The sequence below is a fragment of the Lampris incognitus genome, chromosome 15 (assembly GCF_029633865.1).
Source record: "Lampris incognitus isolate fLamInc1 chromosome 15, fLamInc1.hap2, whole genome shotgun sequence".
NCBI classification, from domain to species: Eukaryota; Metazoa; Chordata; class Actinopteri; order Lampriformes; family Lampridae; genus Lampris; species Lampris incognitus.
Genome location: NC_079225.1, coordinates 49,551,239 through 49,576,164, shown reverse-complemented (window position 1 = coordinate 49,576,164; position 24,926 = coordinate 49,551,239). Strand labels below are relative to the sequence as shown.

At 42.4% G+C, this 24,926-nt stretch overlaps 1 protein-coding gene across 2 annotated transcripts in view; it reads right to left on the bottom strand.

Moving 5' to 3' along the window:
• The window catches only part of cdc42bpb (CDC42 binding protein kinase beta (DMPK-like)), a 177,716-nt gene that overhangs the window by 128,703 nt on the left and 24,087 nt on the right, over positions 1 to 24,926 (bottom strand). For both annotated transcript variants that reach the window (XM_056295104.1, XM_056295103.1), the window contains exons 3-5: positions 10,578 to 10,661; positions 9,845 to 9,940; positions 9,192 to 9,340 (exon numbers count right to left, since the gene is read on the bottom strand). In XM_056295104.1, the coding sequence (XP_056151079.1) occupies positions 9,192 to 9,340; positions 9,845 to 9,940; positions 10,578 to 10,661 (329 nt within the window). The remainder of the gene's footprint in view (positions 1 to 9,191; positions 9,341 to 9,844; positions 9,941 to 10,577; positions 10,662 to 24,926) is intronic.

Genomic DNA, 24,926 nt, shown 5'->3' with positions numbered 1-24,926 from the left:
GCACTGTTGAAATAGCCTATATTTAAATATAATAAGGTAGTTTATGTAAATCATACAGTGGGGTGGTGTGACCATACACACTGGTGAGAGTGTCAATGAAAAGCATCGAAATTATGGCGATGATCATGCAGTGGAAGAGCTTCTGATTCTCCATGCTGCTGTAGATGTAGTTGTAGATGTAGACATAGATGTAGCTGTAGATGAAGATGTAGTAGCTGTAAATGTAGCTGTAGATGTAGACATAGATGTAGCTGTAGATGTAGCTGTAGATGTAGCTGTAGATGTACCTGTAGATGTACCTGTAGATAAAGATGTAGATGAAGATGTAGATGTACCTGTAGATGTAGCTGTAGATGAAAAATATACAGTGCATCCAGAAAGTATTCACACCCCTTCACTTTCCCCACATTTTGTTATGTTACAGCCTTATTCCAAAATGGATTAAATTCCATTTTCTCTCATCAATCTACACACAATACCCCATAATGACAAAGCCAAAAAGGTTTTGTAGAATTTTTTGCAAATTTATTAAAAATAAAAAACTGAAATACAGCGTGTACATAAGTATTCACACCCTTTACTCAGTACCTGGTAGAGGCACCCTTGGCAGCGATTACAGCCTCAAGTCTTCTTGGGTATGAAGCTACAAGCTTGGCACACCTATATTTGGGGTATTTCTCCCATTCTTCTCTGTAGATCCTCTCGAGCTCTGTAAGGTTAGATGGGGAGCGTCGCTGCACAGCTATTTTCAGGTCTTTCCAGAGATGTTCAATGGGGTTCAAGTCTGGGCTCTGGCTGGGCCACTCAAGGACATTCACAGACTTGTCCCGAAGCCACTCCTTCGTTTTCATGGCTGTGTGCTTAGGGTCGTTGTCGTGTTGAAAGGTAAACCTTCGCCCCAGTCTGAGGTCCTGAGCGCTCTGGAGCAGGTTTTCATCAAGGATCTCTCTGTACTTTGCTCCATTCATCTTTCCCTCGATCCTGACTAGTCTCCCAGTTCCTGCCGCTGAAGAACATCCCCACAGCATGATGCTGCCACCACCATGCTTCACTGTAGGGATGGTATTAGCAAGGTGATGAGAGGTGCTTGGTTTCCTCCAGACGTGACGTTTGGCATTCAGGCCAAAGAGCTCAATCTTGGTTTCATCAGACCAGAGAATCTTGTTTCTCATGGTCTGAGAGTCCTTTAGGTGCTTTCTGGCAAACCCCAAGCGGGCTGTCATGTGCCTTTTACTGAGCAGAGGCTTCCGTCTGGCCACTCTACCATAAAGGCCTGATTGGTGGAGTGCTGCAGAGATGGTTGTCCTTCTGGAAGGTTCTCCCATCTCCACAGAGGAACGCTGGAGCTCTGTCAGAGTGACCATCGGGTTCTTGGTCACCTCCCTGACCAAGGCCCTTCTCCCCCTATTGCTCAGTTTGGCTGGGCGGCCAGCTCTAGGAAGAGTCCTGGTGGATCCAAACTTCTTCCATTTACAAATGATGGAGACCACTGTGCTTTTAGGGACCTTCAAAGCTGTAGAATTTTTTTTGTACCCTTCCCCAGATCTGTGCCTCGATACAATCCTGTCTCGGAGGTCCACAGACAATTCCTTTGACTTCATGGCTTGGTTTCTGCTCTGACATGCACTGTCAACAGTGGGACCTTATATAGACAGGTGTGGGCCTTTCCAAATCATGTCCGATCAATTGAATTTACTACAGGTGGACTCCAATCAAGATGTAGAAACATCTCAAGGATGATCAGTGGAAACAGGATGAACCTGAGCTCAATTTTGAGTGTCATAGCAAAGGGTGTGAATACTTATGTACATGCAATATTTCCGTTTTTATTTTTAATACATTTGCAAAAATTTTTACAAAACCTTTTTCACTTTGTCATTATGGGGTATTGTGTGTAGATTGATGAGAAAAAAAGGAATTTAATCCATTTTGGAATAAAGCTAACCTAACAAAATGTGGGGAAAGTGAAGGGGTGTGAATACTTTCCGGATGCACTGTAGCTGCAGATGTAGATGTAGATGTAGCTGTAGATATAGATGTAGCTGTAGGTGTAGATGAAAATGTAGATGTAGCTGTAGATGAAGATGTAGATGTAGCTGTAGCTGAAGATGTAGCTGTAGATGAAGATGTAGATGCAGATGTAGCTGCAGATGTAGATGTAGATGCTATACAGGCCTCATGAGACTGGAAGACTAACAGCGGGCTCTTTTAAAACGAGGTTTAATGTCCATGTGAGTTGCTTCAGACATGAACATGCAAGACATGCAGCGGCCCTGAGCGACCACATTTAGTTACTGGTGGACAAGAACATCAGTTACTCTGTCTCATGGAAACCTTACAAAGAGCAGAGCATATTCAGTTAGAGTAAAATATATTCCATTAGAGTAATGCATATTCAGTTAGAGAAATGTATATTCCGTTAGAGTAATTCATATTCAGTTAGAGTAATGTATATTCCGTTAAAGTAATATATATTCAACTAATGTATATTCCGTTAGAGTACTGTATATTTAGTTAGAGTAATGCATATTCAACTAATGTATATCCCGTTACAGTAATGTGTATATTCAACTAGAGTAATGCATATTCAGTTAGAGTAATGTATATTCCGTTAGAGTAATGCATATTCAGTTAGAATAATGTATATTCCGTTACAGTAATGTATTTTCAGTTAGAGTAATGTATATTCCGTTAAAATAAAGTATACTCAACTAGAGTAATGTATAGTCCGTTACAGTAATGTATATTCAACTCGCATAATGCATATTCCGTTAGAGTAATGTATATTCCGTTAGAGTAATGTATATTCAACTATAGTAATGCATATTCAACTAGAGTAATGTATATTCAGTTATCGTAATGTACATTCAGTTAATGTATATTCAACTAGAGTAATGTATATTCAGTTAGAGTAATGCATATTTTGTTAGAGTAACGTATATTCAGTGAGAGTAATGCATATTCAACTAGAGTAATGTATATTCAGTGAGAGTAATGCATATTCAACTAGAGTAATGTATATTCAGTTAAAGTAATGCATATTCAACTACAGTAATGTATATTCCGTTAGAGTAATGTACACTCACTGGCCACTTTATTAGGTACACCTTGCTAGTACCGGGTTGGACCCCCTTTTGCCTTCAGAACTGCTTTAATCCTTCGTGGCATAGATTCAACAAGGTACTGGAAACATTCCTCAGAGAGTTTGGTCCATATTGACATGATAGCATCACGCAGTTGCTGCAGATTTGTCGGCTGCACATCCATGATGCGAATCTCCCGGTCCACCACATCCCAAAGGTGCTCTATTGGATTGAGATCTGGTGACTGTGGAGGCCATTTGAGTACAGTGAACTCATTGTCATGTTCAAGAAACCAGTCTGAGATGATTCGAGCTTTATGACAGGGCGCGTTATCCTGCTGGAAGTAGCCATCAGAAGATGGGAACACTGTGGTCATAAAGGGATGGACATGGGCAGCAACAATGCTCAGGTAGGCTGTGGCGTTGACACGATGCTCAATTGGTACTAAGGGGCCCAAAGTGTGCCAAGAAAATATCCCCCACACCATTACACCACCACCACCAGCCTGAACCGTTCATACAAGGCAGGATGGATCCATGCTTTCATGTTGTTGACGCCAAATTCTGACCCTACCATCCGAATGTCGCAGCAGAAATCGAGACTCATCAGACCAGGCAACATTTTTCCAATCTTCTATTGTCCAATTTTGGTGAGCCTGTGCGAATTGTAGCCTCAGTTTCCTGTTCTTAGCTGACAGGAGTGGCCCCCGGTGTGGTCTTCTGCTGCTGTAGCCCATCTGCCTCAAGGTTCGACGTGTTGTGCGTTCAGAGATGCTCTTCTGCATACCTCGGTTGTAATGAGTGGTTATTTGAGTTACTGTTGCCTTTCTATCAGCTCGAACCAGTCTGGCCATTCTCCTCTGACCTCTGGCATCAACAAGGCATTTTCGCCCGCAGAACTGCCGCTCACTGGATATTTTCTCTTTTTCGGACCATTCTCTGTAAACCCTAGAGATGGTTGTGCGTGAAAATCCCAGTAGATCAGCAGTTTCTGAAATACTCAGACCAGCCCGTCTGGCACCAACAACCATGCCACATTCAAAGTCACTTAAATCACCTTTCTCCCCCATTCTGATGCTCGGTTTGAACTGCAGCAGATCGTCTTGACCATGTCTACATGCCTAAATGCATTGAGTTGCTGCCATGTGATTGGCTGATTAGAAATTTGCGTTAACGAGCAGTTGGACAGGTGTGTCTAATAAAGTGGCCGGTGAGTGTATATTCAAATAGAGTAATATTCAGATAGAGTAATGTATATTCAGTTAATGTATATTCAATAAGAGTAATGTACATTCAGTTAGAGTGATGTATATTCAACTACAGTAATGTATATTCAGTTACAGTAATGTATATTCAACTACAGGTAGAAGATGTAACCTGTGCTTGGCAGAAAAGTATTTTATTATTTGCAGACCTGATATGTCCACCTTGAACAGTAGAAACGAATTGTCCACCAGCTGGAGACACCGAAAAAAATATCTCCTTTGTAACTACAAGTAAAATGTCTTTATTATTCTCCCACTCCCCTCCCCCATTAGAGGATATATGCATTTTCCCCCCTTATTCAGTATGTAACCAAACATCTATTTGTCCCTCTTTAAATGGAAATAAATCAAGATGAGACCAGATTTAAATTGTACTGTAACAGGAAATGTATTTCAGGGTCTGGTATGCTACCAAAGTCCAAATAATTAACTAATGGACAGGAACGTATCCTCCCTAAAAAAAAGAAAAGAAAAAAAAAAGAAAAAAGGTCAACCCTTTGTTTTAAGTAAACACACAAAATAAATAAATAAACAATCTTCTGCTGTAATTTGTAAGTTATGACTTATATATGAAAGAGAATGAATGATAATATAACAAGCATGAATGGATGACATTAAAAAGTTAGCTGTTAAGAAAATGTAAAAAAAAATCAAATTCAGTGGTCTAAGCATTGGCTTTGTGTCAATGCAGTTGCCCACTTGGGACCAGGGTTCGCGCCTGGGTCTCGTCAGATGCGACTATGGCCGGACTCGATGAAGCAGCGATAATTGGCAACGCTGTCTTCGGGAGGGGGGGCGGAGTCGGCTTGTGTTCGTCGCATGAATGCGTCTCTGGGTGTGTCGGAAAAAGCAGTGGGTCGGCCTGGATTCGCCTTGTCACGAAAGTGGCGAGGCGTCTCCTTCGAGACTGCCGGCCGGAGAGATGCAGTTGGCGAATGCATGCAGTACAAGGGTGGGTGTTTGAATTAAAAATAGGGATCGATTGGCCACTAAATTGGGAGAAAAAGGGAAAAATCAGAAATAAATTTAAAAAAAATCGAATTCTTGTTCAATATTTTTCTTTCAGTCAAAGTGAAAGTTTTTTCTGTTTTAAACCAATGGACAGTTAAACCTCCTACAAAGGAAGAATGTCTTTATCCTTAATTTGATACTCCCTGATCCATGCGAAAACACTCCCAACAATTGAAACAAAACAAAAGTTGGGTACCCCAAAAATTTTTACAAAAAAATGATAGCGCTCGTTATCAAAGAAATATGTTCTCTGATACTCAAGTGACCTGAGCACAGAAGTAGGTGATGGTGGCCAACTTGTCTTCAGTGTCCAAGGAGATATATATATATATATACATATATCTGTCCTGGGTAAGACACTAAACAGCAACCGCCGGCTGTAGAGGGGTAGCACCTTACCTCAGCAAGGGCTCTTTGGCCAAGGACGACATCCCTACTGATAGATCTGGTCCTCCTGCATGCCTGTATGGTACTTCCCATGGTGCCCAGTCCAGCCAACACATTGCGATAGGAGAAGGGAACTCTGACTTCAAATCCACCTGCTGCCTTGAGGGTTGATGCCTCTTTAGACAAAGGCTAGGAGAAGGTAACTCTGAATTCAAATCCCCGGGCACAGTCTACCCAGCTGTCAGTACCCAGAAAGGGTAAACCATGGCGGCTCTGCTCAGTCAACTCGGCAGCGGTTCCGGCAACCGGCAGCTCTGTTTGTCAACTCGGCAGCAGTTCTAGCAAAAAGCAACAGGATTCTTCTGTGGCCATCTCAGCTACACTGTGCAACTTAACAACAGAAAATCTTGCCAAGGGACACGATAGAGCACCAAATAGTGTCGTCATCTAGGGTGCAGCCTCACATTTGATTATGGAGATAGTGAATCATAGATTTGATATACTATCGTTGTATTAACTTCGTGTTTTACTCCTTTCAGGTGAAGGTGTGTAAAGCGTGAAGGCGTGTCTGTGTGTGTGTGTGTGTATATATATATACACACACACACACACACACACACACACACACACACACACACACACACACACACACAGATGAGCCAGAACATTATGACCACTCACAGATGAAACAAATAACGTTGATCATCTCCAAACCAGGGCACATGTAGACGTCTGGGTAGATTAGATGGTGAGCGGACAACCAGTTCTCATAGTCAATGTGTTAGATGCAGGAGAAACTGGCAGGAGTAAAGACCTGAGCGACATTGACGAGAGCCAAATCATTATGGCTAAAGGACTGGGTCAGAGCATCTCTGAAATGGCAAGGCTTATGCGGTGCTCCCAGTCGGCAGTGGTGAGTACCTACAGACAGTGGTCCGAGGAGGGACAAATCGGTGATAGGGTGTTGGGTGCCCCAGTCTCATTGATGCGCGAGAGCAACAAAGACTATCCTGTCTAGTCCAGACTGACTGAAGGTCTACTGTGGCACAAGTCACAGAACATTTTAATGATGGTTACAGGAGTAATGTGTCACAACACACAGTGCATCGAACCCTGCTGTGTATGGGGCTGTGTAGCTGCAGACTTAAGACTTCCCATGATGACCCCTGTACAAAGTTGAAAGTGCCTACAAATGCGCACATGAGCGTCAGAACTGGACCACGGAGCAATGGAAGAAGGTGGCCTGGTCTGATGAATCACGTTTCTTTTACATCACGTGGACGGCCGGGTGCGTGTGTGTCATTTACCTGGGAAGAGATGGCACCAGGATGCACTATAGGAAGCCGGCAAGCCAGCGGAGGCAGTGTGATGCTCTGGGTAATGCTCTGCTGGGCGACCTTGGGTCCTGGCATTCATGTGGATGTTACTTTGACATGTGCCACCTACCTAAACATTGTTGTGGACCAGGCACATCCCTTCATGGCAATGGTATACCCTGATGGCAGTGGCCTCTTCCATGAGGATAATGCTCCCTGCCACACTGCAAAAATTGTTTAGGAATGGTTTGAGGAACATGACAAAGAGTTCAAGGTGTTGCCTTGACCTCCAAAATCCCCAGATCTCAATCTGATCGACCATCTGTGGGATGTGCTGGAAAAACAAGCCCGATCCATGGAGGACCCACCTCCCAATTTACAGGACTTAAAAGGATCTGCTGCTAACATCTTGGTGCCAGATACCAGAGGACACCTTTAGAGATCTTGTGGAGTCCATGCCTCGACGGTTCAGAGCAGTTTAGACGGCACAATGGGGACCTAAACAATATTAAGCAGGTGGTTTTGATGTTTTAGCTGATCGGTGTAGCTGAATGATGGTTCTTGATGCAATGGCGTCTGGGGGATCGGAGAGCATGGCTATTAAGCTTAAGCTTGCACCCTTGCCCTTTATAAACTGAAATTCCTCCAGATTACTTGAATCTTCGAATTATGGTATGCACCGTAGAGGGCGAAATAGCCAAATCCCTCCCTATCTTTCTTTGAGGAACATTGTTTTTAAAAATTTCAGTAATTTTCTCATGCATTTGTTGGCAAACTGGCCATCTTTTGTCCATCTTTGTCCCTAAAGGACTGGGCCTTTCCTGGATGCTGCATTTGCACCAAATCATGATTACAATCACCTGTTTCAAATCACATCATTATTTAATTATTTTACCTCATTACTAACCCTAAACTGCCCCCATCCCAACTTTATTTGGAATGTGTTGCAATGCAGGGACGGATGTATATTTACAAATGAAATGAAGTTGATTAGACAAAACATGAAATATCTTGTCTTCATACTGTCTACAATGAAATACAGGTCAGCAAATTTAGATTCATGGCTTTCTTTTTCTATTTGCATTTTCCATATCGTCCCAACCTTTTCCAAATTAGGGTTGTAAATTGTAATTAGCAAAATATTTATCCATCAATTATCCAAACTGCTTATCCTGCTTCCAGGGTCGCGGGGATGCTGGAGCCTATCCCAGCAGTCAAAATAACACATATAATTATTCGTATTGTATTAGGTGTGTATTGTCAGTGGACGGTAATATCTGTGCCCTGCTGCAAACCAAATATCACCTTGTAAGACAATAAAGAACCGAGCTGAGCTGAAACAGGCTTTCAAGCAGCCCTCCGACCACAGTGTTTGTGACTGTAGTCTCTCACATGTGAAAAAGTATGCATGTCTTATCCTCAATCCAAAAAATAATCTTTAACACCAATTTATTGCATAAAAGCGAAACAAGCTAAAAGGTCTTTTTTTCACTTTGCTATGCAAGTGCTAATGAATTTAGTCGAGAGAGAGTACATGGTGATTCAGTTTCAGTATATTACCTTTTGTCCTCTGAAATATTATGCATGCTAGCTAATCAAGTGTTCTTCAAAAGAAGTAAATAATTCAGAAATATTATTAGATCTTAAACAAGTGCATGAATTCAGCATCCACTACATATTCTGGAGAAGATAGTAGTAGCTTCCATTAGGGATAAGAGATTCACCTACTTAAAAAAGGTTCCAGCATAAAAATAGAATAAAAATTACACTTAATCAGGGGGGCCTGCAAGAAAACAAATGGACAGCAGCAAATATAACGTGATGCAGTCTGGGTAATGAAGTCATTTGGTTTGAGGCGTAAGGGGGTCGCTGATATAATCCGCTACTGACCTCAACAAAACAGTGATTTTTGAGGGACAGAAAGTCTGAGAGACAGTGGTGAAGGAATAAACACTACAGGTACCGACAGCTTATGAGACGTGGCAGAAAGTAAGAAAAAAAGTCCCATAAGCACAAAAAGTAGAAGTGCTGGTCCAGCAGACTGCCCACTTCCAAGCACTGGTTATTACATATACAGTGTGTGGGGGTCCGTGCCGGCTGTGTGTACTGGGGTGCGAGCAGTTGGCGTACCTGTGGACATAGTTGTGTTGGTGGATGGAATGAATCGCCAAAACCATCTCAGCCACATAGAAGCGAGCCATGTCCTCTGGCAGCCGGTCTTCAAATTTACTCAGTAATGTCAAAAGGTCACCACCCACATAGTAGTCCATCACCAAGTACTGCACGGAGTATAAAGATATATAGCTGTCTATTACCAGGTACTATGGGGAAAGCACAGTCAAAATAGACTTAAATCCAAATACGTGATGGAGCTCAAACACTGTATCTGAGTACTGTAGCGTACTGTATAAATGTATGGTTTACTGTATCAGTATGTACTACTGTAGTATGTAGTATTGCATCAACTTGCAGTTTATTGAAACAGTGTATAGAATTGCAGTATACGCCATCAGTGTGGGGTGATATAGTAGTAGTGTAGTAGTGGCATAGCAGAGTGCAAATCAACACTCCATTAAGACACAGCAGAACACACAAGGTCTCTCCAGTTTATGGATTATGTACAGAGTGACGGACTGCTTTTAACTGTTTAATCTGGTGTTTTTATTTGTGTTTTACCGTGAGGGCTTGGTTGCCTTACCACAACAGTACTACAGCAATAGAACTGTTGTACACTTCACTAGTGTGTAGTAATGGTGTAATGCTAATAATGTTGTTGTACTGACCAGAAAGTTTTCATCTTGGAAGGCGTAGTGTAGAGTAGTAATCCACTGACTGTCTCCATTCACCAAAACGTTCCTTTCCTCTCGAAAACACGCCGTCTGTGCAGCACAACATACAGCTGTTATCAGAACCCGTCTGTCCCCAGAACCAGTCTATGTGCGAGCTCCATAGACCAGAACTCGGATCAGCAGAGAAAGTAGTGAATAGAGAGTGGAGAACAGGCCAACCCAGAAAGAGGCTCTCATGGGTTCTGATGGGTATCAGTAAAGACCGATATACAGGAAGCAGGAAGGAATGTGTCCAACTAACTTCTGTAACTCTGTTATCACTAGTACTCAGGAAATACATTATTATTATACATTTATTTCTGATTTTTCCCTTTTTTCTCCCAATTTAGTGGCCAATCGATCCCTATTTTAATTCAAACACCCACCCTCGTACTGCATGCGTTCGCCAACTGCATCTCTCCGGCCTGCAGTCTCGAAGGAGACGTCTCGCCACTTTCATGACAAGGTGACTCCAGGCCGAACCACTGTTTTTTCCGACACACGCAGAGACGCATTCACGTGACGAACACACGCCGACTCCGCCCCCCTCCCGAAGACAGCGTTGCCAATGATTGCTGCTTCATCGAGTCCGGCCATAGTCGGATCTGAATACATTATTATTATAATCCTTCTATTAAAATGTTGTCTACGTTATGATAATTCTTGTAAAGGACTACAGCCGCCTCACCTCTGCTCTCTTCAGCATCTCCCACTTGTTAAGAATCTTCATGGCATACACGCGTTCTGTCCGTTTCATCTTCACCACGGCAACCTGCAGACACACAATGTTCATGTACAAACCATGTCTGGAATATAATCCATCATCAGCCCCCCAATTCACATGAGCAACAAAACACGTCAGACAGACTCACACAACATTAAAAAGTTATTACACAGACACAAGACACACACAGACAGACGGGACATACTACAAGGACACATAACCAAGTGTAAAACATTGAAATCCAAATCAGTAGTGCAATCACAGCAGGTTCTTATGCCATCAAATGGTTTGACTTGGTGCAGAACATCATTCAAAACATTCAACAGAAACATGCAGAGCAACTCATATGAAACGTACAGAGCAACTGATATGAAACATGCAGAGCAACTCATATGAAACATGCAGAGCAACTCGTATGAAACATGCAGAGCAACTGATATGAAACATACAGAGCATCTCGTATGAAACATACAGAGCAACTCATATGAAACATACAGAGCATCTCGTATGAAACATACAGAGCATCTCATATGAAACATACAGAGCAACTCGTATGAAACATACAGAGCAACTCGTATGAAACATGCAGAGCATCTCGTATGAAACATACAGAATATCTCGTATGAAACGTACAGAGCATCTCGTATGAAACATACAGAGCATCTCGTATGAAACATACAGAATATCTCGTATGAAACATACAGAGCATCTCATATGAAACGTACAGAGCAACTCATATGAAACATACAGAGCAACTGATATGAAACATACAGAGCATCTCATATAAAACATACAGAGCAACTCGTATGAAACATACAGAGCATCTCGTATGAAACGTACAGAGCAACTGATATGAAACGTACAGAGCAACTGATATGAAACATGCAGAGCAACTGATATGAAACATACAGAGCATCTCGTATGAAACATACAGAGCATCTCGTATGAAACATGCAGAGCAACTCATATGAAACGTACAGAGCAACTGATATGAAACATGCAGAGCAACTCATATGAAACGTACAGAGCAACTGATATGAAACATGCAGAGCAACTCATATGAAACATACAGAGCATCTCGTATGAAACATGCAGAGCAACTCATATGAAACATACAGAGCAACTCGTATGAAACATACAGAGCAACTCGTATGAAACATACAGAGCAACTCATATGAAACGTACAGAGCAACTGATATGAAACATGCAGAGCAACTCATATGAAACATACAGAGCATCTCGTATGAAACATACAGAGCATCTCATATGAAACATACAGAGCAACTCGTATGAAACATACAGAGCAACTCGTATGTTTCATACAGAGCATCTCATATGAAACATACAGAGCAACTCGTATGAAACATACAGAGCAACTCGTATGTTTCATACAGAGCATCTCATATGAAACATACAGAGCATCTCGTATGAAACATACAGAGCAACTCATATGAAACATACAGAGCATCTCGTATGAAACATACAGAGCATCTCGTATGAAACATACAGAGCAACTGATATGAAACATACAGAGCAACTGATATGAAACATACAGAGCATCTCGTATGAAACATACAGAGCAACTCATATGAAACGTACAGAGCAACTGATATGAAACATGCAGAGCAACTCATATGAAACATACAGAGCAACTCATATGAAACATACAGAGCATCTCGTATGAAACATACAGAGCATCTCGTATGAAACATACAGAGCAACTCATATGAAACGTACAGAGCAACTCATATGAAACATGCAGAGCAACTCATATGAAACATACAGAGCAACTCATATGAAACATACAGAGCATCTCGTATGAAACATACAGAGCAACTCGTATGAAACATACAGAGCAACTCGTATGAAACATACAGAGCATCTCGTATGAAACATACAGAGCAACTCATATGAAACGTACAGAGCAACTGATATGAAACATACAGAGCATCTCGTATGAAACATACAGAGCATCTCGTATGAAACATGCAGAGCAACTCATATGAAACGTACAGAGCAACTGATATGAAACATGCAGAGCAACTCATATGAAACATACAGAGCAACTGATATGAAACATACAGAGCATCTCGTATGAAACATACAGAGCATCTCGTATGAAACATACAGAGCAACTGATATGAAACATTCAGAGCAACTGATATGAAACATACAGAGCATCTCGTATGAAACATGCAGAGCAACTCATATGAAACGTACAGAGCAACTCATATGAAACGTACAGAGCAACTGATATGAAACATGCAGAGCAACTCATATGAAACATACAGAGCAACTCATATGAAACATACAGAGCATCTCGTATGAAACATACAGAGCAACTCGTATGAAACATACAGAGCATCTCGTATGAAACATACAGAGCAACTCGTATGAAACGTACAGAGCAACTGATATGAAACGTACAGAATAACTCGTATGAAACATACAGAGCAACTCGTATGAAACATGCAGAGCAACTCGTATGAAACATACAGAGCATCTCGTATGAAACATACAGAGCAACTCGTATGAAACATACAGAGCAACTCGTATGAAACATGCAGAGCAACTCGTATGAAACATGCAGAGCAACTCGTATGAAACATACAGAGCATCCCGTATGAAACATACAGAGCAACTCATATGAAACATACAGAGCAACTCGTATGAAACATACAGAGCAACTCGTATGAAACATACAGAGCATCTCGTATGAGACATACAGAGCAACTCGTATGAAACATACAGAGCATATCATATGAAACATACAGAGCATCTCATATGAAACATACAGAGCAACTCATATGAAACATACAGAGCAACTCGTATGAAACATACAGAGCATCTCATATGAAACATACAGAGCATCTCATATGAAACATACAGAGCATCTCATATGAAACATACAGAGCATCTCATATGAAACATACAGAGCAACTCGTATGTTTCATACAGAGCATCTCGTATGAAACATACAGAGCATCTCATATGAAACATACAGAGCAACTCGTATGAAACATACAGAGCAACTCGTATGAAACATACAGAGCATCTCGTATGTTTCATACAGAGCAACTCGTATGAAACATACAGAGCAACTCATATGAAACATACAGAGCATCTCGTATGTTTCATACAGAGCATCTCATATGAAACATACAGAGCATCTCGTATGAAACATACAGAGCAACTCGTATGAAACATACAGAGCAACTCGTATGAAACATACAGAGCAACTCGTATGAAACATACAGAGCATCTCGTATGTTTCATACAGAGCATCTCATATGAAACATATAGAGCATCTCATATGAAACATACAGAGCATCTCATATGAAACATACAGAGCATCTCGTTTGAAACATACAGAGCAACTCGTATGAAACATACAGAGCATCTCATATGAAACATACAGAGCAACTCGTATGAAACATACAGAGCATCTCGTATGAAACATACAGAGCAACTCGTATGAAACATACAGAGCATCTCGTATGAAACATACAGAGCATCTCGTATGTTTCATATAGAGCAACTCATATGAAACATACAGAGCATCTCGTATGAAACATACAGAGCAACTCGTATGAAACATACAGAGCATCTCATATGAAACATACAGAGCAACTCATATGAAACATACAGAGCATCTCATATGAAACATAGAGCATCTCGTATGAAACATACAGATCAACTGTATGTTTCATACAGAGCATCTCGTATGAAACATACAGAGCATCTCATATGAAACATACAGAGCAACTCGTATGAAACATACAGAGCAACTCGTATGAAACATACAGAGCAACTCATATGAAACATACAGAGCAACTCATATGAAACATACAGAGCATCTCGTATGAAACATACAGAGCAACTCATATGAAACATACAGAGCATCTCGTATGAAACATACAGAGCATCTCGTATGTTTCATATAGAGCAACTCATATGAAACATACAGAGCATCTCGTATGAAACATACAGAGCATCTCGTATGAAACATACAGAGCAACTCATATGAAACATACAGAGCATCTCGTATGAAACATACAGAGCATCTCATATGAAACATACAGAGCAACTCGTATGAAACATGCAGAGCATCTCGTATGAAACATACAGAGCATACAGAGCATCTCGTATGAAACATACAGAGCAACTCGTATGAAACATACAGAGCAACTCATATGAAACATACAGAGCATCTCATATGAAACATACAGAGCATCTCGTATGAAACATACAGAGCAACTCGTATGAAACATACAGAGCATCTCGTATGTTTCATACAGAGCATCTCATATGAAACATACAGAGCAACTCATATGAAACATACAGAGCATCTCGTATGAAACATACAGAGCGACTCGTATGAAACATACAGAGCATCTCGTATGAAACATACAGAGCATCTCGTATGTTTCATATAGAGCAACTCATATGAAACATACAGAGCATCTCGTATGAAACATACAGAGCAACTCGTATGAAACATACAGAGCATCTCATATGAAACATACAGAGCAACTCATATGAAACATACAGAGCATCTCATATGAAACATACAGAGCATCTCGTATGAAACATACAGATCAACTGTATGTTTCATACAGAGCATCTCGTATGAAACATACAGAGCATCTCATATGAAACATACAGAGCAACTCGTATGAAACATACAGAGCAACTCGTATGAAACATACAGAGCAACTCATATGAAACATACAGAGCAACTCATATGAAACATACAGAGCATCCCGTATGAAACATACAGAGCAACTCATATGAAACATACAGAGCATCTCGTATGAAACATACAGAGCATCTCGTATGAAACATACAGAGCAACTCATATGAAACATACAGAGCAACTCGTATGAAACATACAGAGCATCTCATATGGAACATACAGAGCATCTCATATGAAACATACAGAGCATCTCGTATGAAACATACAGAGCAACTCGTATGAAACATACAGAGCATCTCGTATGAAACATACAGAGCAACTCATATGAAACATACAGAGCAACTCATATGAAACATACAGAGCATCTCGTATGAAACATACAGAGCATCTCGTATGAAACATACAGAGCAACTCATATGAAACATACAGAGCATCTCGTATGAAACATACAGAGCAACTCGTATGAAACATACAGATCAACTGTATGTTTCATACAGAGCATCTCGTATGAAACATACAGAGCATCTCGTATGAAACATACAGAGCATCTCATATGAAACATACAGAGCAACTCGTATGAAACATACAGAGCAACTCATATGAAACATACAGAGCAACTCGTATGAAACATACAGAGCAACTCGTATGAAACATACAGAGCAACTCATATGAATTACCCCCACTGCCTTTTTTTTTTTGCACTGCTTTGTATCTCGTTCCTGAAAACCAGCTCAAGGGAAACAGTCTCTGTATGGTGTTTGTGTGTGTGTGTGTGTGTGTGTGTAATGTGTGACTCATAGTTGTAAATGCGTCTATGTAGATGAGTGTGTGTGAACTAGTGACGCGCAGGTGAGGGTGTTTTAATACCTACACCATCCCACCCACTAAAACATGCATTAATTACCCCAAGTGAGCGGTTTTCTACTATGCTTTTTTTTGAGCTACTTGCCCAAAATAATACACTAACTGCAAGGTTGTGTATCAGCCTGATAGTGTGTGGGTCTAGACTACCACATAACAGGACAAACCGTTGTGTATCGGATAGTGTGTGGGTCTAGACTACTACATAATACTGTTGTGTATCTGATAGTGTGTGGGTCTAGGCTACTACATTACAAGACAAACTGTTGTGTATCTGATAGTGGGTGTGGGTCTAGACTACTACATAACAAGACAAACTGTTTTGTATCTGATAGTGTGTGGGTCTAGACTACCACATAACAGGACAAACTGTTCTGTATCAGCCTGATAGTGTGTGGGTCTAGACTACCACATAACAGGACAAACTGTTGTGTAACAGCCTGATAGTGTGTGGGTCTACACTACTACATAATAAGACATACATGTATCTGATAGTGTGTGGGTCTAGACTACCACATAACAGGAGAAACTGTTGTGTATCAGCCTGATACTGTGTGGGTCTAGACTACTACATAACAAGATAAACTGTTGTGTATCTGATAGTGTGTGGGTCTAGATTACAACATAACAAGATAAACTGTTGTGTATCTGATAGTATGTGGGTCTAGACTACTACCTAACAAGACAAACGGTTGTGTATCTGATAGTGTGTGGGTCTAGACTACCACATAACAGGAGAAACTGTTGTGTATCTAATAGTGTGTGGGTCTAGACTACCACATAACACTGTTGTGTATCAATAGTGTGTGGGTCTAGACTACTACATAACAAGAAAAACTGTTGTGTATCTGATAGTGTGTGGGTCTAGACTACTACATAATACTGTTGTGTATCTGATAGTGTGTGGGTCTAGACTACTACATAACAAGACAAACTGTTGTGTATCTGATAGTGGGTGTGGGTCTAGACTACTACATAACAAGACAAACTGTTGTGTATCTGATAGTGTGTGGGTCTAGACTACCACATAACAGGACAAACTGTTCTGTATCAGCCTGATAGTGTGTGGGTCTAGACTACCACATAACAGGACAAACTGTTGTGTAACAGCCTGATAGTGTGTGGGTCTACACTACTACATAATAAGACATACATGTATCTGATAGTGTGTGGGTCTAGACTACCACATAACAGGAGAAACTGTTGTGTATCAGCCTGATACTGTGTGGGTCTAGACTACTACATAACAAGATAAACTGTTGTGTATCTGATAGTGTGTGGGTCTAGATTACAACATAACAAGATAAACTGTTGTGTATCTGATAGTATGTGGGTCTAGACTACTACCTAACAAGACAAACGGTTGTGTATCTGATAGTGTGTGGGTCTAGACTACTACATAATACTGTTGTGTATCTGATAGTGTGTGGGTCTAGACTACTACATAACAAGACAAACTGTTGTGTATCTGATAGTGGGTGTGGGTCTAGACTACTACATAACAAGACAAACTGTTGTGTATCTGCTAGTGTGTGGGTCTAGACTACAACATAACAAGATAAACTGTTGTGTATCTGATGGTGTGTGGGTCTAGACCAGCGTTTCTCAAACCTCTCCTGGAGGACCACTTGTCCTGCATGTTTTAGATCTCTCCCTGCTCCAACACAGCTGATTCAAATGATCAACTCGTTAAGAGCTCCTGAAGCTGCCTAGTAACAAAACTGATCATTTAAACCAGCTGTGTTGGAGCAGGGAGAGATCTAAAACATGCAGGACAAGTGGTCCTCCAGGAGAGGTTTGAGAAACGCTGGTCTAGACTACCACATAACAGGAGAAACTGTTGTGTATCTAATAGTGTGTGGGTCTAGACTGCCAAATAACACTGTTGTGTATCGATAGTGTGTGGGTCTAGACTACTACATAACAAGACAAACTGTTGTGTATCTGATAGTGTGTGGGTCTAGACTACTACATAACACTGTTGTGTATCAGATAGTGTGGGTCTAGACTACTACATAACAGGAGAAACTGTTGTGTATCTAATAGTGTGTGGGTCTAGACTACCACATAACACTGTTGTGTATCGACAGTGTGTGGGTCTAGACTACTACATAACAAGACAAACTGTTGTGTATCTGATAGTGTGTGGGTCTAGACTACTACATGACAAGACAAACTGTTGTGTATCTGATAGTGTGTGTGTGTCTAGACTACTACATAACAAGATAAACTGTTGTGTATCTAATAGTGTGTGGGTCTAGACTACTACATAAGATAAACTGTTGTGTATCTGATAGTGTGTGTGTGTCTAGATTACTGCATAACAAGACAAACTGTTGTGTATCTGATAGTGTGTGGGTCTAGACTACTACATAACAACAAACTGTTGTGTATCTAATAGTATGTGGGTCTAGACTACTACATAAGATAAACTTGTGTATCTGATAGTGTGTGTGTCTAGATTACTGCATAACAAGACAAACTGTTGTGTATCTGATAGTGTGTGGGTCTAGACTACTACAAAATACTGTTGTATATCTGATAGTGTGTGGGTCTAGACTACTACAAAATACTATGGTGTATCTGATAGTGTGCGGGTCTAGAAACCTACATAACACGTTTGTGTATCTGATATATAACAAGACACACTGTTGTACTGTGTGTGTATTTTGCACTATTGTACAGTGGTGTTCTTAAGTGTGTACTGTTGTGCAGTGTATTTATTGTGTACTGTTGTACAGTGGTGTTCTTTATTGTGTACTGTAGTACAGTGTATTTATTTTGTACTGTTGTGCAGTGTATTTATTTTGTATTTTTGTACAGTTGTGTTCTTTCTTGTGTACTGCCGTACAGTGTACTTATTGTGTCCTGTTGTACAGTTGTGGTCTTATATTGTGTACTGCCGTACAGTGTACTTATTGTGTCCTGTTGTACAGTTGTGGTCTTATATTGTGTACTGTATTTATTGTGTACTGTTGTGCAGTGTATTTATTGTGTACCGTTGTACAGGGTATTTATTGTGTACTGTTGTGCAGTGTATTTATTGTGTACTGTTGTGCAGTGTATTTATTGTGTACTGGTGTACAGTGGTGTTCTTTACTGTTGAATAGGAGCAAAACAAGTAACTTAGAGACATGAGCTCTGTCTCTCTCTCACACGCACGCACACACACACACACACACACGCACACACACACACACACACACACACACACACACACACACACAAGCCTTTCTTTTGTTTTGGTGGTGTAACACAAACTACGACACCACTTACTGAAAACATCTCGAAGGAGAACGCTCAACACTCTGAAACACCTCCTCCTCCTCCTCCTCCTCCTCCTCCTCCTCGTTTGGTTTTGTTCCCTGTTTCTCGGGGTTGCCACAGTGCATTGTACAGTTTCCATCTTTAGCCTGTGAGGGCACAGCACCGGTGGAGGTGGTTGTTAACCCGGGCCTGGACCGATCCCGTATGGTCTTGTCAATCCACATACTGATCCGGCAAAATGTTACATGGAGTGCCCTTCCTGACACAACCACCAACCCTATGGACACACAACCACCAACCCTATGGACACACAACCACTAACCCTGTGGACACACAACCACCAACCCTATCGACACACAACCACTAACCCTATCAACACACCAACACTAACCCTATGGACACACAACCACTAGCCCTATGGACACAACCACCAACCCTATGGACACACCAACACTAACCCTATGGACACACAACCACTGATCCTATGGACACACAACCACTGATCCTATGGACACACAACCACTAACCCTATGGACACACAACCACTAACCCTATGGACACACCACCACTGATCCTATGGACACACAACCACTGATCCTATGGACACACCACCACTGAGCCTATGGACACACCACCACTGAGCCTATGGAAATACCACCACTGATCCTATGGACACACAACCACTGATCCTATGGACACACCACCACTGATCCTATGGACACACCACCACTGAGCCTATGGAAATACCACCACTGATCCTATGGACACACCACCACTGAGCCTATGGACACACCACCACTGAGCCTATGGACACACCACCACTGATCCTATGGACACACAACCACTGATCCTATGGACACACCACCACTGATCCTATGGACACACCACCACTGAGCCTATGGAAATACCACCACTGATCCTATGGACACACCACCACTGATCCTATGGACACACCACCACTGAGCCTATGGACACATCACCACTGAGCCTATGGACACACCACCACTGATCCTATGGACACACCACCACTGAGCCTATGGACACACCACCACTGATCCTATGGACACATCACCACTGAGCCTATGGACACACCACCACTGAGCCTATGGAAATACCACCACTGATCCTATGGACACACCACCACTGAGCCTATGGACACACCACCACTGATCCTATGGACACACCACCACTGAGCCTATGGACACACCACCACTGAGCCTATGGACACACCACCACTGATCCTATGGACACATCACCACTGAGCCTATGGAAATACCACCAGTGTAAACTTGTAAACGAGGAGGTCCCGGAGCACTGAGAGGTGCTGCTCCGGCAGGTTCGGGGTGAGAAAAAAAGTCACGGAACGCATTTTAAAAATGCACACAACAGTGCTTTTCATGATGCTGAAACAGCTACGCAACAGTCAGGTGCTTTTCGACCAGTAATTTACTGTTGCTTTCATGAAACAGACGGGCCTCACCTAACGCGACGTGACATCGAGGCAGTACACACATGCACAGTAGCACAGTTCACCAAGTTCATGCCGAGCTAAAGAAACGTTCAAGTATTTAGACAAAACACATTAAACAACTTGCCAGCATACAATGCATATAGGCTGCGGCACCTGAACTACACAATCTGACCCAATACACTGATGACCATCACAAAACTATAAGGCTCAGTTAACAACACTGCCGAAAATAATTTTTAAAAAGTACCTTTTATTTATTTGTCCAAAACATCAGTAGAGCCTTCAGCCTCATCCTCCTCCCTGCTTCTTACTTTACTCCTAGTGTCCTGTGCAGTTCCGTGTCCTTCAGTAATCCATGACCTCACATATGGAATGGGGTTGAACAGGGTGAGCGGTGGTCCCACATGGCAAAGGAAGAGTAGCGTGGAGATGGTGGATGCGCAAAGAGATGACCTGTTGGCGGTGCAGAGTAGGGTCATCTGGGAAGAGCCCCTCTCCCACTCTGCACTTGAGATGGGGACAGTGTTGACTGCTGCCAAAAGGTCTTTCAGTCCATCTGGGACAACACTAACCCTATGGACACACAACACTAACCCTATAGACCAGAACACTAACCCTATGGACAGAACCACTAACCCTATGGACACACAACACTAACGCAATGGACACACCACCACTAACCCTAAGGACACACAACACTAATCCTATGGACACAACCACTAACCTAGCTAGCTTGGTCTAGTCAGAAAGGCACAAACTGATGAAGCCTCTTGGATGAGAGGCAAAACATCTTCACGGATATATACCAAGTCCAGTTGCACTCGATTCAATTCCTTTGGATAACCACTAACCCTATGGACACACAACACTAATCCTATGGACACACCAACACTAACCCTATGGACACACAACACTAACCCTAGGGACACAACACTAACCCTATGGACACACAACACTAATCCTATGGACACACCAACACTAACCCTATGGACACACAACACTAACCCTAGGGACACAACCACTAACCCTATGGACACACAACACTAATCCTATGGACACACCAACACTAACCCTATGGACACACAACACTAACCCTAGGGACACAACACTAACCCTATGGACACACAACACTAATCCTATGGACACACCAACACTAACCCTATGGACACACAACACTAACCCTAGGGACACAACCACTAACCCTATGGACACACAACACTAACCCAATTGACACACTACCAATAACCCTATGGACACACAACACTAGCCCTATAGACCATAACACTAACCCTATTGGACACAACCACTAAACCTATGGACACACAACACTAACCCTATGGACACACCACCACTAACCCTACGGACACACAACACTAACCCTATGGACACACAACACTAACCCTATAGACCAGAACACTAACCCTATGGACACACAACACTAACCCTATGGACACACAACACTAACCCTATGGACACATGACACTAACCCTTTAGACATACAACACTAACCCTATGGACACACAACACTAACCCAGGCCTGTCGCCACATTAAAAACACGTGGGACCAGAACCCAAACTGATGATAAAGCTGCCTTGCATTTGTGCGTGTTTGGGAGAAAGAACGAGAGAGACAGAGAGACAGAAAGAGAGAGAGCGAGAGACAGAGAGACAGAGAGAGACAGAGACAAAGAGAGACAGAAAGAGAGAGAGAGACAGACAGAAAGAGAGAGAGAGACAGAGACAAAGAGAGACAGAAAGAGACAGAGAGACAGAAAGACAGAGAGAGACAGAGACAAAGAGAGACAGAAAGAGAGAGAGCGAGAGACAGAGAGACAGAGAGACAGAGACAAAGAGAGACAGAAAGAGACAGAGAGACAGAAAGACAGAGAGAGACAGAGACAAAGAGAGACAGAAAGAGAGAGAGCGAGAGACAGAGAGACAGAAAGAGAGAGAGCGAGAGACAGAGAGACAGAAAGACAGAGAGAGACAGAGACAAAGAGAGACAGAAAGAGAGAGAGAGACAGACAGAAAGAGAGAGAAGGAGACAGAGGATCTTGTTACCATGACGTAGCTGTGTAAGTTGTTGTATTGTATGTGTTGATGTAGTATATGTGTTGTGTATTTGTGCATTCTTATTATCCTTTATGTGAAAATGCTTTGCAATACAAATGATTATTTGTCATGCTAATAAAAGCACATTTGAATTTGAGAGACAGAGAGAGAGAGATAAGAGAAACACAGACAGAAAGACAAAGACCAAGGGACAGAGAGAGACCGAAAGACAGAGAGACCGAAAGACAGAGACAGAAAGACAGACAGAACAGAAAGACAGAGAGACAGAAAGACAGAGAGGGACAGAGAGACAGAATGACAGAGAGAGAGAGAGGCGGCGAAGAAGGACTAGTGACGCACAGTCTAGCCTATTGCACACAATGTTTCACTCAGAATGCTGCTTTGTAACTTTCTGACCCGCCCGCCCGAACCCATTATATTGTCTTGTAAGCCCATCTGAACCTGAACCTGCGGGTTGTGGGTCGACTCACGCATCACTAGTGTGAACAGTGTATGTACACAACACCAATACCAGTGCAGAGGTTTGTCAAAAGCCACACCTGATTTGTCCTGAATGGACACACACACACACACACACACACACACACACACACACACACACACACACACACACACATACCTTACTGTCAATCCACTTCAACAGTGTGACCTCATTAGAAAAGCAACCAACCAAAGAATGCTGGATTCTACCTCTCTCTCTCTCTCTCTCTCTCTCTCTCTCTCTCTCTCTCTCTCTCTCTCTCTCTCTCTCTCTCTCTCTCTCTCTCTCTCTCTCTCTCTCTCTCTCTCTCTCTCTCTCTCTCTCTCTCTCTCTCTCTCTCTCTCTCTCTCTCTCTCTCTCTCTCTCTCTCTCTCTCGTGTCTCTTCTCTCGACCTGTCTTTGTGTGTGCGTGTGTGTGCATATGTGTGTAAAGGTAAAACCACCACAACACAATATCCCTCATAGAGCTGCAGTACGCCGATGACAACGCCTTAGTGTCCTTCCTAGAAGAGGAACTACAGAGCATACTGGTGGCCTCGGCCATTAACATAAAAAATATCCTCTACCAACCCCACCCAACAGAAATATACCTGCTCTGCCCCATCCAGTCCACCTCTGTAGACAACCCCACCCAACAGAAATATACCTGCTCTGCCCCATCCATCTCTGTAGACAACCCCACCCAACAGAAATATACCTGCTCTGCCCCATCCAGTCCACTTCTGTAGACAACCCCACCCAACAGAAATATACCTGCTCTGCCCCATCCAGTCCACCTCTGTAGACAACCCCACCCAACAGAAATATACCTGCTCTGCCCCATCCAGTCCACCTCTGTAGACAACCCCACCCAACAGAAATATACCTGCTCTGCCCCATCCATCTCTGTAGACAACCCCACCCAACAGAAATATACCTGCTCTGCCCCATCCATCTCTGCAGACAACCCCATCCAACAGAAATATACCTGCTCTGCCCCATCCAGTCCACCTCTGTAGACAACCCCACCCAACACAAATATACCTGCTCTGCCCCATCCATCTCTGTAGACAACCCCACCCAACAGAAATATACCTGCTCTGCCCCATCCATCTCTGCAGACAACCCCATCCAACAGAAATATACCTGCTCTGCCCCATCCATCTCTGCAGACAACACCAGACTCGAAAACGTGGAGAAGTTCCCATATCTTCTCTCCTCCAAAGCCAACACTGACATTGAAATATACCATTGTCTCAGTTGTCCCAGCCGGGCCTTCTCAAGATTGAGTAAAAGGGTTTTTGAAAACCACAACCTTCAGGCCAGAACAAAAATTCTGGTATACAAAGCAGTAGTGCTGCCCACCCTACTGTATGGGTCAGAAACCTGGACCACAAATACCCGAGGCACCTGAGGGCACTTGAGGCATACCAACAGCGATGCCTCGGGAAGATCCTTAAGGGAGGATAAGTGCACCAACTTGAG